The sequence below is a fragment of the Theobroma umbraticum genome, unplaced genomic scaffold (genome assembly GCF_002168275.2).
Source record: "Theobroma umbraticum cultivar Fairchild unplaced genomic scaffold, ASM216827v3 scaffold_4.1, whole genome shotgun sequence".
Lineage (NCBI taxonomy): Eukaryota > Viridiplantae > Streptophyta > Magnoliopsida > Malvales > Malvaceae > Theobroma > Theobroma umbraticum.
In genome coordinates this window covers 8,363,884-8,382,222 of record NW_018397258.1, presented here as the reverse complement: position 1 = coordinate 8,382,222, position 18,339 = coordinate 8,363,884, and the positions used below count along the sequence as shown (strand labels likewise).

General features: G+C 35.9%; 3 protein-coding genes and 1 pseudogene across 7 annotated transcripts; 1 reads left to right on the top strand and 3 right to left on the bottom strand.

Moving 5' to 3' along the window:
• Positions 1-2,130: 2,130 nt before the first annotated feature.
• Positions 2,131-4,804, bottom strand: LOC149527394 (uncharacterized; annotated as a pseudogene).
• ABCI19 (P-loop containing nucleoside triphosphate hydrolases superfamily protein) lies at positions 4,601-6,938 on the bottom strand. 4 transcript variants are annotated; one of them, XR_002444933.1, is made up of 7 exons: positions 6,733-6,933; positions 6,471-6,631; positions 6,309-6,360; positions 6,080-6,216; positions 5,685-5,771; positions 4,986-5,350; positions 4,601-4,784 (listed from the first exon to the last, which is right to left on the bottom strand). XR_002444933.1 is itself a non-coding variant. In XM_021424072.1 (6 exons), exons 1-6 carry the CDS (start codon positions 6,905-6,907, stop codon positions 5,063-5,065), a joined length of 900 nt encoding a protein of 299 aa, XP_021279747.1. In that variant the 5' UTR covers positions 6,908-6,933; the 3' UTR covers positions 4,601-5,062. The 4 variants fall into 4 exon arrangements, 3 of the variants coding, with proteins under 3 accessions (XP_021279747.1, XP_089639236.1, XP_089639235.1); XM_021424072.1 differs by having other exon boundaries at positions 4,601-5,350; XM_089783110.1 differs by lacking the exon at positions 4,601-4,784 and having other exon boundaries at positions 5,124-5,350; positions 5,685-5,758; positions 6,733-6,938.
• A 199-nt stretch (positions 6,939-7,137) lies between these two features.
• On the top strand, positions 7,138-13,110 carry CHR8 (chromatin remodeling 8). 2 transcript variants are annotated; one of them, XM_021424071.2, is made up of 8 exons: positions 7,138-7,350; positions 7,603-7,743; positions 7,880-8,455; positions 8,645-9,044; positions 9,332-10,205; positions 10,350-10,959; positions 11,135-11,611; positions 12,042-13,110. In XM_021424071.2, exons 2-8 carry the CDS (start codon positions 7,621-7,623, stop codon positions 12,699-12,701), a joined length of 3,720 nt encoding a protein of 1,239 aa, XP_021279746.1. In that variant the 5' UTR covers positions 7,138-7,350; positions 7,603-7,620; the 3' UTR covers positions 12,702-13,110. The 2 variants fall into 2 exon arrangements, with proteins under 2 accessions (XP_021279746.1, XP_021279745.1); XM_021424070.2 differs by having other exon boundaries at positions 7,541-7,743.
• A 1,123-nt stretch (positions 13,111-14,233) lies between these two features.
• On the bottom strand, positions 14,234-17,193 carry ABCI18 (non-intrinsic ABC protein 4). Its single transcript, XM_021424427.2, has 3 exons — positions 16,517-17,193; positions 15,521-15,805; positions 14,234-14,545 (listed from the first exon to the last, which is right to left on the bottom strand). Exons 1-3 carry the CDS (start codon positions 17,000-17,002, stop codon positions 14,480-14,482), a joined length of 837 nt encoding a protein of 278 aa, XP_021280102.1. The 5' UTR covers positions 17,003-17,193; the 3' UTR covers positions 14,234-14,479.
• Positions 17,194-18,339: the final 1,146 nt, after the last annotated feature.

Sequence of the window (18,339 nt, the reverse complement as noted above, 5' to 3'; positions counted from 1 at the left end):
TATAGCAATTCATGGACACGAGAATAAAATAAAAGATAATGCTTATATTATTAACTTTCTTTACCTTACCTTTTGCTTTCTAAATAAAAAGATAAAATGTTTACTATTAGTGATAGATTCTTAATTATATTTGCTCATTTTTTAATATTTGCTATTAGTGATAAATTCTTTAATAGATTCTTCATTCTTGAATAACATATTTGCTAATTAATTAATTCTTTTTGAGTGACAAATTGAAGATTTCAATGGCAAGTGAAAAACAATAATCCAGCTCCTACTCCTAGTGATGCTACTACATAGCCTACGCCTATTGGCATGCTGTCATCATCACCAACACCAATTGCACAGCAAACTATAATCTCCATTAATAAAAGTGATGCTGTTAATTCTAAGAAACAGAAAGCACCTCCACAGAAGTCTGAAGTTTGGAAACACTTCACCAGATTCGTCAATGATCAAGGTGAACAAAAAGCTAGATGTAATTATTATGATAGGTATTTTCTACTAATATTAAATATAATGGCACAACTTCATTGAAGAATCACATGAATTCTTGCAAAAAGTTTCCTAGTTCTACTAATGATTCTTCTCAAACTGAGTTAGCTTTTCAATAGAGAGATGGGTCAATAGGAACTTGAAAATTTAGTCAAGAAGCCACTAAAAAGTCTCTAACTAAGATGATCATCAAAGATGAGTTACCATTTAGATCAGTAGAAGGGGAAAGATTTAAGGAATTCGTGTCAACTTCATGTCTTAAATTTATTGTGCCATCATGATGGACTATTACTAGAGATTGCTTTAACCTTTTTGTTGATAGAAAGAACCATTTCAAGAATATATTGAGAACATCTTCTTTTAGAGTTTCTTTGATCACAAACACATGAACATCAATTCAAAGAGAGAATTATATGTATTTGACGACTCACTTTATAGACAATGACTGAAAATTACACAAAAGAATTTTAAATTTTTATCCCATTTATAGTCACAAATGTAAGGCCATTGGGAGAATGATTGATAAATGTTTGTGTGATTGGGAGATTAGTAAGGTTTTCACCATTACTGTTGATAATGGTAGTTTCAATGATGTTGCAATAGCACATATGAAGAAAAAATTGAACTTATCAGGAAACAGTTTTTTAGAAAGTAAATTTCTACATATGAGATGTATTGCACATATCATTAATCTCATTGTCACTGATGGATTGAAGGAAATGAATGATTCAATTACTTATATTAGAAGGATAGTTAGATCTGTGAAACAGTCACCTGCTAGGTTAGTAAAGTTCAAAGAATGTGTTGAGTCTACAAATATTCAATTAAAAAATTTGTTATGTTTGGATGTTAGTACTCAATAGAATTCCACTTATTTGATGTTAGAAACAGCTCAAAAGTTTGAAAAAGCCTTTAATTTATTTGAAAAAGCCAATTCTTATTATAGAACTGATTCGTTGATGGGAGATGGGATACTTGAACATGAAGATTAGGAAAATGTTACGAGGTTGAATCTTTTCTTGAAAAATTTTTACACACTCATAGTAAAAGTTTCAAGTACTTCTTATGGCACTATTAATACTTTTCTTGATGATATTTGTTCTGTTTATTGCATTTTGAGAGATAGACAAAGACACCCTAGCTATTGCATTCTTCAACTAAGCTCATAGCCTCCATTAGTGGGAAAAGGAAGAGCATTAAAAGCAGCAACTACAATTAATAGTAGTACTACTTTGTATCTATAAACTGTTTTAGAGCTGGTAAGTGATACCAGAAAAAAATTTGAGGAGCATGATATGCCTTTGAGGCAATAGCTGAATTATCGATGTAGTTTGTGTTGAGACTTTAATGGCATATACTTGTCAAAGCTGCTTATGAAGAACTGCATTTGGTCGCTAATCGGATTGCTTTAAAAATAACTGAAATTGAACTGAACTATATAACTAATCGAGCTAACCGTTTACACGCCCCCTACTTTTAAGTTAGAATGTCCTAAAAAATACAAAATGAGGGCCAAAAAGTTACAATGAAATTAAGAGTAAAGGTAATTTGGCTAACAAACAAAAGATTACATTCAAAGGATGTAACAACAAGAACTATATCCAATGTAAAAGTATTAAATAATATGATAGATCCTTATTCAATAATAGGACATATATTACCATTAACTATGGAGATAACAAATTGAGAAAAAAGGGAGGACTGATTGTAACAACCAAAGTCCTTAGTCATGCAGTCAGATGCACCTGTAACAATAATCCATGTATTATTCTTAGAAGTTGTAGAGAATACTAATGCCTTATTACCCATACTTGAGTGGGCAATGTTTGCCGTAGGTTGCAATTTGTCTATAACATTTGTCGTAGGCTTCGATTGGTTTTCTTTTGTAGATGTCACCATCGCTTTTCCTGTAATCTTCTTTTTAGGTTTCTTTGTGAAGTCCCACCACTCAGGATAGCCAATGATTTCATAACATCGTTGTTTCGAATAACCTGTTTCACCATAATGAATACATACCAAACTGTCAATTTTTTAGTTGATTGATTGCTTCGATTCTTAGAAGAACTAGACGATGGTCCTGGCCAAGTTTGGTTGGCTAGCATAGCTGTGCTCTCAAGATTCGGATGAGAGCCTCCCATTGTCTGTCTTTGTTGATATTCTCTCATGACATATGTATACGTGCTTTCCAAATCAAGTTTTAGATCTTTTAGTAAAATTTCTCTACAGACTTGATCAAATTCAGAATCAAATCCACTTAGAAAAATATGGAGCCTAACCATCGCGAAATGCAATTAGACTACACCTTCAACTGTTCTTTCCTGCGAGATAATCCCGTAATCAATTTCTTGAAAAATAACCACAAGTTCATTATAGTATGTTGACATGGTTGGCCATTTTATTTGGTAGAGAAAGATCTCTAGTTCAATTCAAAAATACGGATCTTGTTTAATCCATCATAAATAGTTTTCAACTTCAATATAGCTTCCTATATCTTCTTGGTTGCGGGAAGACGAATAAATCGTTGCATTAATGATGGACTCATTGAGTCAATAAGCCAATTTTCATTTTGTGATCTTCAATAATCCATGTTCCAAGGTTAGAATCTCTAAGTGCAATTTTTTTGCTTTTTTGGTGAGATATCCAGCTTTATTGCAAGTGACAAAATACATCTTCATGAGTTGAAACCATAATAAGTAATTTGTCTCATCTAGTGTAATATTGGTAAAAAACACAAAATTGTCTTAATGGACAATAATTTGTGGTGTTGGGTTGCTTGTACGGTTTGAATCATGAAATTGCTTAATTTGGTTGGAACAATGGAATTGATTTCTGCCATATAATTTGAGATGAACAGAAAGAAAAAAAATATGATAATGATTTTTCAAGTATGAGTTTAGAATACGAGATTCCTGTTAGAAGGTTTTTTTGTGATTAGAAGTGCTTTGATACCATATAGAAAATATTCAATATCTAAGCAAAAACCTAAACTGCTTGAGACAAAATAAAGAATTACATAAGAAGTTATTTATAATAGCTATCTAAACCTAAACCTACTTGGTGTGCAAGTAAAGTAATTATAATAACCAACTAAACCTAAACTTACTTGGAATATAAGTAAAGTAATTATAATAACCAACTAAATCTAAACCTACTTAGTGTACAAGTAAAGAAAATAGCAAATAAAGAAATATTCTAACCTTAAACTTACTTAGAGTACAAATAAAGTAAAAAGAAAATAAGAAAATATTCTTTCCAAGATATTCTTAAAATTAATAATTCAAACTCATACTGACAGTTTTTGAAATGAACATTTCATTACATAAAAGTATTTTTTACTTAACACATAAGTCCAGCTGTTAACCAACCGTTAATGTTCTATTAGTTTGATGACATGATAATATTGAAAAGATAATTTTACTTTTTTTAATTTTAAAAATTACTATTATATAATTTTTATTAATTTTTTTATTAATTAAAAAAATAAACTAAAAACACTGATCAATTCTTTCTATTCAAAAAAATTATATAATAATATTTTTTTAAATTAATAAAAAATATTTTAATATTTTCATATTATCTATTCACGATGTTTATACTTTTGAGATTGAGTGTTCTTTTCGAAAATTAATGAACCCATTTAGAATTTCAATTAAAACTTAAAAGTGGGCTATTTTCCCTTAATTTTTTGAAGAATAATAACCATTAGCTTTCATCCCTTTGAAAGGAGTTGGAGATGATACAAGCAGAGTAAAGTATTGAAAAAGATATCAAGTAGCATATCAAACGGAGGTATTTTAAGTTTTCTGGGAAATCACTCATGTTTAAGCTGCAGGTCAGATTGCCTAGTCATATCCCATCTCCATTTGTACATTGTAATTTCAGTAAGTAGACTTTCTAATATTTCTAGCATTATCACTTACTCTAATCAGTCTCAAATCATGCAAAGAAGAAGAGTCAGAACCATAACTTAAAATTCTGCAACTAAGAAACTCATCCCTTCAATCCAACTAAAACTAAGAAATTCACGGCCCAAAAGCTTTCTTACAGCAACAGTTTGAACAACCAAAAAGCAAAAATTTCTTGTCAATATTGTACCAAAACAAAGTCAGGAAAGAGAATTTTTCCCAAACATTTGTATCAACTAATTATAAATCTCAAAAGATATATGTCCAATGTACTCAAAGCTTTTTCCATTATTAAAATGGTGACAATTCAAACAAAATCTGCCCAAGTCAGATTGTTGGGTCAGGGCTTCACTGGTGTAGCCATCGAGATCCAGCAGCTAGCACCTGTTCAGCATTGACACCATTACCAAAATGGTTGATAAATTACAACACTATTTTGCAATGACAGACCATGTGTTTCACCATTATCATTTTTCAACAGAATTACCATAAAGAGAGAAAGGCTATTCCCTATTAATTAGACAAGATGGAGCTCACAAGTATATTATTCTATAGTGGGGAGAGCAAAAGTCAGTAGTATCTGACCTCAGAAAACTTTCCCCACTTGTATTTCTGGCTTCGATTTTCAAAAAATTATTGAAAAATTGCTGGATTGAGAGAGATCAACGATAGTATGCCATGTGCCTGGATGACATGAAAGGAGAAGTACCAAAGGGCGAGGCCTTCTGGACTTGGGCAGGGGTTTTGATGGGTTTCTTTTTCTCACACTTGGTTTCAGAGCGAAGCCAGGTCTCAACAACAGAAAGCAAATTTTCCGAACATTTCAACTCATTAACGTCTGTCAACTTCTCAGATCTCTTCAATTCACCATCTTGGATGTAAGCCAGATGTGTTGCCCATGTCTCCAACCCATCAAAGATATGGGTTGCATATACAATTGTGGCTCCTCTCTAAAATATAATAGTAAATATTAGTTAAAGAATTGAAGCATTACACACTGGTTTTAGTAATGATGATGCAATCATCAATGAGAGTACTTGGACAGTACGAGAACATCAATTTTCTACATGCGGAGAGCAATTGAATAAGAGAGCCAATGTATAAATCAAAATGCAATTGCCAATTTAACTAATTGTGCAGAAACAAATGTATCAGATAATGAAAAGCTATATCAACTGTTATATCCTTTTCCTGAACATATTGTAGATAAATGACTATTCCAGCAGCCTATTCATAGTAATCCCTCATTTTCTAGCCCTTATAACACACAACAGAAGTCACTACCTGCTCACATTCCTCCTTAAAGAAATCAAGCAGATCCATCCTCGCAACAACATCAAGGTCCACCGTAACCTCATCTAGCAAAAGAACCTGCAAGAAAGTAAAAGACAAATGCAAGTTCTGAGAAAAAAAAGTTGAGTCGCCACAACAAATCAGCAAAACTAGTAATCATGCAGGTTAGCAGCCACAAAATTTATCTGCAGTTTTTCCAGTGTTTAAAGTGGACGGTGGCAGTTGAAGTTTTGTTTGTCACAAGATAGTATTACAAGGCATCATTACATTCACCCACTCGTGGATTTATATCAATCTTAGAATCATAATATTAAGTATACATGGCGTGCAGCTTCATCTGGTGATATTACTCATATAAAAATGGCAAATTCATAACTTCAAAATACCTGGAAAGGATGAAGAAGACCCATACAAATTTGGACTCGTCGCCGTTGCCCATCAGATACCTTATGCATCCGCCATTGCAAATCAATATCAAGCAGCTCAATCAATTTCTCTCTCCTCACAGGATCAATCCCGTCAACTGCCAACAGTAAAATTAGACAAATCAATTTCAAAGTTGAACAAAAAGGCAAATAGCGAAAGCAACGGTCAAACGGAGCCTAATTCACCCACCTCCAAATATCATGTGTTCTGCAGAGAAGTCCCCCTGCAATGGAACCTCCCCCTGCATATGTTTGGCAAGGTTAAACAACAATTTGAGGACAAGTTTTAAACAAAAACGGTGAATTTAAATCTTTTGGGAAATAAAAAAGACGCTTAGGAAAGATTACTGACAGCAGAGCCAATAGTTTTACTCCAAGATCCACCCAAATAAGCTAAATCGCCACTACAAACAAGTTGAGTGTCATGGAAAGCCGAACGGTTTAGCACTCTCACAACATCTCTTCCACCAACCATATGCTTTCCAGCTAAAATTTTCAACAATGTCGTCTTCCCTGTCCACAAGGACAAATATAAATTAGAATTTTTTGTAGGAAATTCTTTCGGTTAGAAGGTAAAACTGAAGAGGAAATGAATTGGAAGCGATCGAGATTACCAGAACCGTTGGCGCCCACGAGAAGGCAACGCGATCCAGGAGCGATGTCGAGATCGAAATCGACGAACAGCGGAGGCTGTGATTCGTATGCGAATTGCATGCCACACACTCTGATGCTTTTCGATTCTCCATTCCCCTCTTCTTCTCTTGATTTGCAACAAGCTTGCTCCGCCATTTTTTGGGGCAGTAAAAGGTAGCTCCCGCGGCTTTTGGCGATCATATAGGCATGCCCTTCTTTGTTGAGATTCAGCCACTAGGAAATTGACACGTACATGGTTGCTGGAACTAGATTTTCAAGCACTAGTTTTTCTACACGTGCCGGTGAAAGATTTGACACGTTGTTCGCCCTTTCGGCTTTATGAAACGCGGATGTGAGGCTGCGTTTTGATTAGAAGCGGACGTTGGCTTCTTGAGTTTTTCCTTGCGGAGGAAGACGGGAAAAAAATTTAGGTGCTAATACGACCTCCATTTGGGTCGTGTCGAGGCCACGGAGAAACCGGAGGCAGCGAGGGAGAGAGACGGGTCAAGAATGGCATTCTCGATGATTTCTCGTTATTAATGTTAAAGAAGGAAACAAATTTTAAAACCTATTGCAACGATTCGAATTGCAAGCTTTAGGTACGACGATCAGCTTTCTATCAATTTGTTTTCTTTTTCATTTAAGGAAAAAAAAAACAAATAAAAAATCATAATTATATCAGCGTATTACTTTGTTCGTGCTCGTTAGAATCTCAGTAGCTTTGCTTAGTAGTCAAACAGGAATTGGATTTAATCGAATCGTTAACAGAGTTGTACATTTTATTTGCAGTTAAATTAGGGTGACGGAAACGGTTGTTGAAGTAAGAGTTGAATGTGATTTTGATTTGGTAGGTGGAATTGGTGGTTTATATGACGAGATTGGAGCTGATTGAGGCAAATTGGATGGAGGAAGAGGAGGATAGGATCTTGTTGAGTAGTTTGGGGGTCACGTCTGCAAATCCTGAGGATATCGAACGGGATATCTTAGCCAAGGTATCACCTCAACCTCTCTCTCATTTTCAACTTTAGTTTCTATAATCTGACTCTATTTTTTAGAATTACTACTAGCATTTATAAATAGTGCTATTATATTGTGGATATTTGACAATGGCCAATTGTTGAATGACAGGCGGAAAATTATGCTGGGGATGGTAGTGAAGTAGGAGGGAGCACTGAGGAGGAACCTACTGGAAAGTCCGAAAGCAGTGACCCTTCTCCATTAGCCAACCAAGCAAAACTCTTGAATAAATTGAGGGCCATAGAATTTGAGATAGATGCTGTTGCATCGACTGTTGAAGAGGGGAGAAATGTTGTGAGTGGTGATGATCGAGCTGATCATGATGATGATGATGATAGCGCGAAGAAAGGGAATAAAGAGGATGACGAAAGTGTTATGCATGTGTCTTCACTTGATTTGACCCTTCAGCATGCCCTAGCTACTGATAGACTGAAGAGCCTTAAGAAAACTAAGGCTCAACTTGAGAAAGAACTGTCTGGTTTACTTGTAGAAAGTTCGTCTGAGGGCATTAAGCATGACAAGTTGATAAAGGACCTGGTGAAGGAAGAGCCTAGACCAAAGAGAAAGTCAAAAGAAATTCAGAAACCCAGCAAAAATCAAGAAAAGAGGAAGAAAACAGTTTCCTTTAATGATGATGTTGATTTTGATGCAGTGTTGGACGCCGCATCTGCTGGATTTGTAGAAACGGTAAGTTAATCATGGTTATTAGGTCTGATACTTATTGGCTTGCCTAATACTAAATAGTTAGAGAGAAGGGATTAGATAATTATTTTTTACGTCTGTGATTGAAGTTTTAAATTGTATATGTTTATCACCTCCCTCTGTTTAAAGCTGGGGGAAGGGAAGGCTACTAACGCTATAATATTTATGGCTTAGGAAAGGGATCAACTGGTGCGGAAGGGAATTTTAACTCCTTTTCATAAGCTTAAGGGCTTTGAGCGTCGTCTTCAACAGCCTGGAACATCTGATGGGCACAGTATACCTGTTGAAGAAGACGAGAATGATACTCTTGTTTCTTCTAGTGTTGCTAGAGCTGCAAAGTCAATATCAGAGGCTGCACAGGCTCGGCCATCAACCAAACTACTTGATACTGAAGCTTTGCCAAAGCTTGATGCACCCACCTTTCCTTTTCAAAGGTTAAGAAAACCTTTTAAATTTCCTCAAACTAAAGAGGTAGAGGAGAATAAAGGTTTGAAACAGAAAAAGAAGAGGCCTTTGCCTGACAAGAAATGGAGAAAGCGCATCTCTCATGAGGAAAGGGATCTGGAAGAGGGAGGTGTGCTCACTTTGTCCTTGCTTAAGTTACTATGTATTCTATGACTACCATGATTTCTTTTAAAGAAGAAGTTTCTTGCTTAGTTTACCATTTTAACCATCATCCCTTAACAGGCAGCAAATATATATGAACTAATGTTTGTTCTTGATGGTTGTGATACATTATCTTTATGATGAACACAGTTGTAACTGTTCTGTTTTCTGCTGAATATGTGCTGACAGTTGCTTGAATATATGCTGTGCTGAAAGCTTTTTTTGCTGCATCAATTTTTTTCTTACATTGTGCAGAAGATGAGAGGGATAAGTTCACTTCTCATGATGAAGAAGAAAACCAAGAGGACTGGGAGGATATGGATGATAGTGATCCTCCTTATGTTACACTTGAAGGTGGGCTAAAGATCCCTGAAACCATTTTTAGTAGACTTTTTGACTATCAAAAAGTGGGAGTGCAGTGGTTGTGGGAACTGCATTGCCAAAGAGCAGGTGGGATTATAGGGGATGAAATGGGTCTTGGCAAGACCGTCCAGGTCTTGTCTTTTCTTGGAGCATTACACTTCAGTAACATGTATGAACCAAGCATTGTTGTCTGCCCTGTAACACTCTTGCGACAATGGAAAAGGGAGGCACGAAGATGGTATTCAAAATTTCACATTGAGATACTACATGATTCTGCTCAGGATCCTGCTTATGAGAAGAGTCAAGCCAAATCTCATGGAGAAAGTGATCATGAAAGTGAAGGTTCACTTGACAGCGATTATGAGGGAAACTTTTCTTCCAAAAGCAGAAAAAAATGGGATTCTTTGATAAATAGAGTTTTGAGATCAAAATCTGGGTTGCTAATTACAACTTATGAGCAACTCCGGTTGCTAGGGGGAAAGTTGCTTGACATAGAATGGGGTTATGCGGTTCTGGATGAAGGACATCGAATCCGAAATCCAAATGCTGAAATCACTCTGGTTTGCAAACAGCTTCAGACGGTTCACCGTATAATAATGACTGGTGCACCGATTCAGAACAAGCTTGGTGAACTGTGGTCATTATTTGATTTTGTTTTCCCTGGAAAGTTGGGTGTCTTACCTGTATTTGAGGCAGAGTTTGCTGTCCCTATATCTGTTGGTGGATATGCCAATGCTTCACCATTACAAGTATCCACAGCCTACAGGTGCACATTGTGTATCTCTGAAAATTTGAGTTGGTTTTAAGGAAGTTGGGAGGAGTGGTTGTCATCAGTGCCTTGTGTTTCTTCATGCTGAATTCTTTGACTGTTTTCCTTTATGAATGATTTCTGAATTTGGATATTGTGCAGGTGTGCTGTTGTCCTCCGTGATTTGATCATGCCTTATCTCCTCCGGCGCATGAAGGCTGATGTGAATGCCCAACTGCCTAAAAAGACAGAACATGTACTTTTTTGCAGCCTTACTGCTGACCAAAGATCTGTTTATAGAGCATTTCTTGCTAGCTCAGAGGTGGAACAAATATTGGATGGGAGTAGAAATTCTCTATATGGAATTGATGTGATGCGCAAGATCTGCAACCACCCTGATCTGCTTGAGAGAGATCATTCCTGCCAGAATCCAGACTACGGAAATCCTGAACGCAGCGGGAAAATGAAAGTTGTTGCCCAAGTGCTCAAGGTTTGGAAGGAGCAGGGCCATCGTGTTCTTTTGTTTGCTCAAACACAGCAAATGCTTGACATTCTTGAAAATTTCTTAATTACTAGTGATTATGACTATCGAAGAATGGATGGACATACTCCCGTAAAACAGAGAATGGCCTTAATAGATGAATTCAATAACTCTGATGATATATTTATTTTCATTCTGACAACAAAAGTTGGTGGTTTAGGAACAAATTTAACAGGTGCAGACAGGGTGATTATCTTTGATCCTGATTGGAACCCATCGACAGACATACAGGTATCTTTTGAATGACTCTTCTTTTTAATGACATATTGTTTAAGATATAACAAAACACACCTAAAACATTAATTCAGATGAATTTATAGTAAAAGGTAGACCTGTGGTGGATCTGGGTGCATTTTGCTTGATATTCCTATTTGAAGGTTGTTGTGATCGCTGTCATATATAACAGGCGAGGGAACGTGCTTGGCGTATTGGCCAGAAAAGAGATGTAACCGTATACAGATTGATTACCCGTGGAACAATTGAGGAGAAGGTGTATCATCGGCAAATTTACAAGCATTTTCTTACAAATAAGATATTGAAGAACCCCCAGCAGAGAAGGTTCTTTAAAGCTCGAGATATGAAGGATCTTTTCACCCTGAATGATAATGGAGAGAATGGATCAACTGAAACATCTAATATATTCAGCCAGTTGTCTGAAGATGTAGATATTGTTGGTGCTCAGACAGATGAGCAGGATAAGCAGAAACAGTTGAAAGCTGCTACTCCTGATGCTGATCCTGCTGCCAGTGGAAAAGGAAATTGCTCAAATACTGGTCTTTCAAAGAGAAAGGGAAAGGAAAAGGAAAAAGATGATCATAGTGATGGTGAAGTAGATGAAGAAAAAAATATTTTGAGAAGCCTTTTTGATGCCCAAGGGATACATGTAAGATGTCCCTCTATCTGTGATAATGATTTCCTTTATCTAAGGGTAGTTTCACTGTTTTGTTTAGGGTACCGCTTCTTTAAAAGCATTACAATTTCTTGTTAACTCCACAGAAAAGTTAAAATGTATTACTTCACATTTTTTTGTTGTATCTGGAAAATCAAAGCAGTGCACGTTCTTTGCTTAGTGGTGCTATCTGAAAACTCCTTTTTAAATTTTTTCTTTTTGAGACACATGGTGAGTAGTATTCACCATTGCTGGTGCACATGTTTAACAAAATTTTTTTGATAAATAGATTTTTTTAGATCCATTATATTCTTATAAAACCTTTTTCCACATAACTGAAGAATTTTGCCTTTCCTTCTTATGCACCGGTGAATGTGATCTTTTTTTGGTTTGCTTTTTATTTTCTATTTTTTCTTTCCTCCAGAGTGCGGTGAACCATGATGCCATCATGAGTGCCCATGGTGAAGAGAAGATGAGGCTTGAGGAACAGGCTTCACAGGTGGCACAAAGAGCAGCAGAAGCACTACGCCAGTCACGAATGCTTCGAAGCCATGATAGTATTTCTGTTCCAACTTGGACTGGGAAATCAGGAGCGGCCGGTGCACCATCAGCAGTTCGTAAGAAATTTGGATCAACTTTGAACTCCCAGTTAGTAAAACCCCCAGGTGAGTCGTCTAGCAATGGCATTGCAGCTGGGGCAGCTGCTGGGAAGGCATTGTCTTCAGCAGAATTGCTAGCTAGAATTCAAGGAAACCAAGAAGAAGCAGTTGGTGCTGGGCTGGAACAGCAGTTTGGATTGTCTTCGAGTTCTTTTAACAGGGCAAGATCTGTAGTTAATGGGACTACTAGGTCATCTTCTTATGTATCCAGTGTGCAGCCTGAAGTATTGATACGTCAGATATGTACATTTATACAACAAAGAGGTGGCAGCACTGATTCAGCCAGCATTGTGGATTACTTTAAAGACAGAATACCCCCAAACAATCTGCCTTTGTTTAAGAATCTATTGAAGGAAATTGCTATACTAGAGAAGGATCCAAATGGATCAGTTTGGATTCTAAAGCCAGAGTATCGGCAGCAGTAATTTGTTTATCCAGAGATTTATTGCTTCAACAGGGCTCCTAGTTTACTTCCTTTGAACTCATTCTTAAGGCCACACACCAATCCTGCCCAAGTGGTTTAAATTTTGTCTTCGGAGCTGCGGCCAGTTTCATTTAGGGGGAAAATGGAAAAAGGGAAGAGTTTAGTCTATAAATTTTTGGTGCCCTTGTTTGCAGCGCATTTTTACAAGCACAATCCCCTCTCAGCGTATAGCGTAGAGTTTCACTTGTTTGAGGCTTTTTACTTTGCTGGACCATGACATGACCTTCATGGTTAGCTCAAAACGCATGAAAAAAATGTACCTTTTTTTTTTGGCCTTAATGAGGCGTGCATATAATTTAATTGATTTTTTTCCTCGACTATTTTCGTCAATATGCACTCATTGGATGCCCGTCGGCTTTTTTTTTTTTAATTAATTAAGATTAGAATACACGTTAATATTTAGATATGAAATATATAAAATATTTTATGTGTTTTACTCTTTTCCTTCTCCCAAGTTGACCGTTGAACATTGACTGATCAAAGATTCGACTCCCCTAACTTGCGGAGCATAGTTGAGTGCTCCCCAAAGGAGTGCGTCCAAAGATCAGACTGAAAAGGTGGTCAACTAATGGTAGGAGTGTTACCAATCGACCATTTGGGAGGAAAAAAGTTACAGGTGAAAAGGTTCTTTTAATAGGAAACATATTTTAAAAATAAAAATTATTATTTATATATTATGTAATTTTTAAAATTAATAAAAAATAAAATTATCTGAAAAATATAACCACATTAACTAATTAACTAAAATATCAACGAAACTCTAATGATTGAACTCACGCGTACAACAAAAAATAATTTTTAAGATAGATCATCTATTTTTTAAACTAATAAACATGTATGAAATTTTAATTAAAATTTTAAAAAATGTCCACATTTTACTCTAAATTCTTTACAATCAATATACTGTTTATTAAAATTAATTAATTATTCTACATATAATTTTCAAATTTAATTAAATTTTTTATAAATTAATTTTAATTTTTATTAATGATATACATACAAAATTATTTTAATTAAATATTTAATAAATAATCCATACAAGTTCAGATAACAATTTAAAAATTTAATTGGATAAGCTCAAATACAGAATACCCTTACCCTTACGTTTAAAGGTGAATGCTTGTGCAAGCAGCTCTCTTGAGTCACTGTCACTGATGCAAATTCTTGCTAGCAAAACGGGAGTGGAGACCAGCTTGAGATACTAAGAAGCACAGTTGAGAAGTCGAGATGCTACTCTAAACTAAAACTAGCCTTGGGCCCTACCAGATCAATCTAGTCATCCACAGTTCATTCACGCATGCAACACTAGAAATCAGTGGCGACTGGAAAGGGCCAGGATTGATGGTTGTGCTGTTTAGATCAGCAAATTATATTCAGAGCAAAGTCCAAATGGAGGGGTATCTTGCCTTGTGGATAGGCCGGCCATGGAGACAACATGTCACACATCAATTAACACATCCAATTCACTTTAGATTTAGAAGAAAAATAAGAAATTTCTCTATTATATGTAAATAGTATAAGACAAAATCATACAAGTTCAAGTAAGACAAAAGAGGCATATCATTATGATCTTGGAATCATTATTTTCCAAACATTTGGAAGTATTTGATACCTTGTCCTTTCTTTGTTTTTTTTTTTTTTTTTGCTCTCTTCATTTTCCTTTCAAATATCAAAAACATCAAACAGAAGATCTTACATACTCAACAAATGTTCACACAATTAGAAAGCCGCCCATCCTGATGCAGTGGTCTTCTTAGATCCTAATCCAGTCGCAGGAAGATTCCTCTGTAAATGCCATCAAAGTTGTTAAATGTGCAGCCAAAAACAGGTTTCTGTTTCTAAGAAAATACAGCAGACCCTATGGTGCTGAACATTTATCATCCAGGTAAACAGTACCTAAGAAAACATCCATAACATCATTCAAGTATGATAAAAGCCAAAAAATAATTCCATTTTACATTAGAGCTTCTTCCACCACTAGGGATTAGGGAACGATAAGCATTGATTTTAGCACAGCACAATTAGTACAGGAAAATATAAAAGAAGTCCATGCCGCTAAACACATATAACATCTATAAAACAATGGACGTGCAGAATCATCTTGAAGACATGCTGGCACGACATTGCTTGCCAAGGGGTTTGAGTATAACTTAAATCCAACAAAGAAAAATCAGGCATGTGGTGTAAAGAGTATACATCAAAGCAAGCCAGAGGTCTTCTAAAATATATTATAATACCAATGCCCTATCAATGATACATTCAGATTACCTCCCTGATTAAGACATGCTTAGAAGCCAAGAAAAAATCAGGCATATGGTGTAGAAAGTATACATTAAGGGAAACAAAGATCTTCTAAAATATATTATAATGCCAAATCCCCAGCAAAGCTACATTCAGACATATTACCTCCATGATTAAGACATGCATAGAAATCTGCTTCGCTATTAAAAGCAGTTAGTACTTTGTCCAATTGATCAGCACATGTAAATATTCTACCATATATTTTCTTATATTTTTCAAGTTTTCTTTCTGTAAAAAAAAAGCACTAATAGTTTGAAACTACATCATTACCAAGCAAAAGCTGCATCCAAAGCACACATTACTACAGTCATCTCAAAAAAAGAGCACAATCAGTGAATAAAGATCATCTTCTTTTGGCAACAGCCTACTGATGCATTTAGGAATACAAAAACTATAACCTTCAGACAAAGACATCAAAGTTTGCGTACAGTACGTGAAACATATATCAGGTAGCCATACCTCTAGTTGAGAAAAATCTGTTAAAGGGTCAGTTTGTCTTGCATTTTCCTTGGGTGCTCTTAGACCAACACCTTGACTAGTAGAGGTCATCCGAGCAGCAGCAGGGTCATTGGGAGGGGGTGGGAGAGGAGACCTTATTTTTCCTGCACCAGTGGGTGGTGGGGCTAGGCCCAAAGTCTTAGGTTTTCCACTACCTGAAAGTCCCCCTGACAATCCTGCGGCTGAAAGCATGCCAGTTCCACTAGATGGCTTGTTCTTCACATTAATCCGGATGGTCTCACCTTCCTATAACCCAAAACACCATAAGATCAAAATCCACCTATAATAAAAACAAACACAGTATTCAAAACCCATAAATAATGAACAAAATAATAGACTAAATTGCACTCTTTAGAGCAGAAAAATAAAACAAGCAAGCGCAAATGATGAATGATCAATCCAATTAAAACCCTTATTTACTATTTATCAGTAAAGCATGAAATATCAGAACGATGGAACCTAAAACAATAAATATATAAACCATTTATTAAATATGGCACATTGGCCAAAAGAAATTTCACAATCCCTCCACAATATTGGGATTCTTTAAGACATCAATACCAAAATCCAAATTCAGAAAATAAATTCGAAATTATAAATACAAATTAAATTATAAATGGAACCAACCAATCAACTATGTATCTTTCTTTGCTCGCATTCATAAAATCATGATCTTTCAAGATATAACGCCAACAATTTCGCTTAAATAGCTCAAAAAAACACAATAAAATAAATCAAAACGACCTGCCCTAGCCCCACATTCTCAAATCAGTCAAAATTGAAACTTTTATAATACTAAATAAAAGATAAGAAATCAAATTGTAACCCAACAATTTCACGTAAATAGCTAAAATAATAAGATAAAATCAGTAAAACAAGAAATCAACCCGCATTCTAAGATCAGTCAAATTTGAACTTTTAAAACTACTAAAAAGCAAAAAACTTGAAAATTGATACCTTCAATCTGTGATTAACAGCAGGATGGATATCAATATGGGAATCACTCTCACTCGTCTCACCGGTCTCTTTCTCATTCTCTCTTCTAACATACTTCTCGTGATCGGACAACGCCACGTTGAAATCAAACGCCTCGTTCCGTTCATTAAACCCAAGCCCGATAAACGCGTGTTTCCCATGCCCGTCCTCGATCTTGAGCACGAAGTATCGCGAGGAATCGAGGGCCGGCTCGACGGAGCTCTCGCGTTGGCCCGGGTGGACGAAACAAGCGGCGAAGAGCTCAGCCGAGTTGGGATCCTCTAATCGGATCTCGCAACGGTCCTTGCACGAGACGACCCGGAGCCGACCCGTCCAGATCTTGTCGGATTGGAGCCACTCACCGCATTTGTAGCCGCCGGAGGTAGAGCGGGGCGGGATTTTGTAGACGGAGACTTCGCGGACTACGAGGAGGGTGTGTTCGAAGGACTCTTCTTCGTCGAACGACATGTCGCAGAAATGCAGAGGGGGTAAGATTAGGGTTTTTTCTTTGGCAAAAAATAAGAACTTTGAAAGATTTTTAGGGAAAATTCGGAGAGAGAGAGAGGTGAGAGGTGGAAGGGAATAATCGGATGTTGAGAGGTTTGGGTGGCAGAGACGTGGATTCAAAGAGACTGATTGATATGTCAACTGCTTTCCGGACGGGGAAGCTGTACTCAATTACTCTTTTATCCTTTTTGTTTTCCAAAATGTCGATTTCGGGCATTTGGGCACCTGTTCCCATCCATACCTTACCAAGTCCGGTGGGCGGGGTTGAGCCTTCTTGCGTGGTCTGGTCTGCTGGACCTTTGATTTTGCGTCCAACTAGGATTGTAGGTGGGCGGGCCCTTCAGCTGTTTCCCCTTTTGTCCCTTAATCTTGTCTTCAAATTGGAAGTTTTGTGTTTTTTGATTAAATATTTAAATAAATTCTAAAACGATATAAAGAAGTCAATTAAATCCATATCTTTTTAATACATTTAATTAAATTTTTAAATTTTTATTTTAAATTAAATAAATATTTTTTTTAATTATTAACTAATTTTTGTTAGTTAACAGTACTATTCGTATTTTTATAGTACATTGTTTGTCGCGTGACTTATTAACGTGTTATTTTGATATATTAATACTACATGATAAATTATGTGACATAAAATGTTGTTGAATAACAATGTTCTTCTCTCTTTTTGCCCAATCATATGTCTTAAATCATGCAATAGGGTTTGTCATAAGACAACCTAATTACTCTATTCAATTTTCTCTAATTTAATAGAATAATCATTTGTGCCTAAACAAATTAAATCATCTAATAGAGTTTTTAACAAAACTAACTAAATCATCTTCAATAGAAAAAAAATTATCGTAGATACAAAAAGTCAAATAAATCCTAAATTGGATCTCAATTTAACGAGTTAATTAGTGTAAGCATTATCCCATTAAATTCAATCTTTAGACCTTAGACCGACTAGAATTGCCTCTTTTGGCTGGAAAACCATAGTCCACAAGCTAGTGAAACATATAAACAAAGGGATGATATGAAATAGACAAGCCAAAAAGGATTACCTTCATCCTAAGGATTTAAGGATAACAACCTCATGACATGTTCTTCCCTTTCCTGGCTTTGCCTTGCTTGTGCTTTTCATCTAAGATAAAATTTATGATTATAAAATGTTAAGCAAAGTCTTCCATCAAGAACCGCCATGTTTAAACAAATAAAGGAAGTGTGTGGCTTATAAGGCATTGGCACTCCACTAAATCTCTCAATCTTTAAATTGAAAGCTTGGATTTTTGTTGTCACTTTTTTCCCTT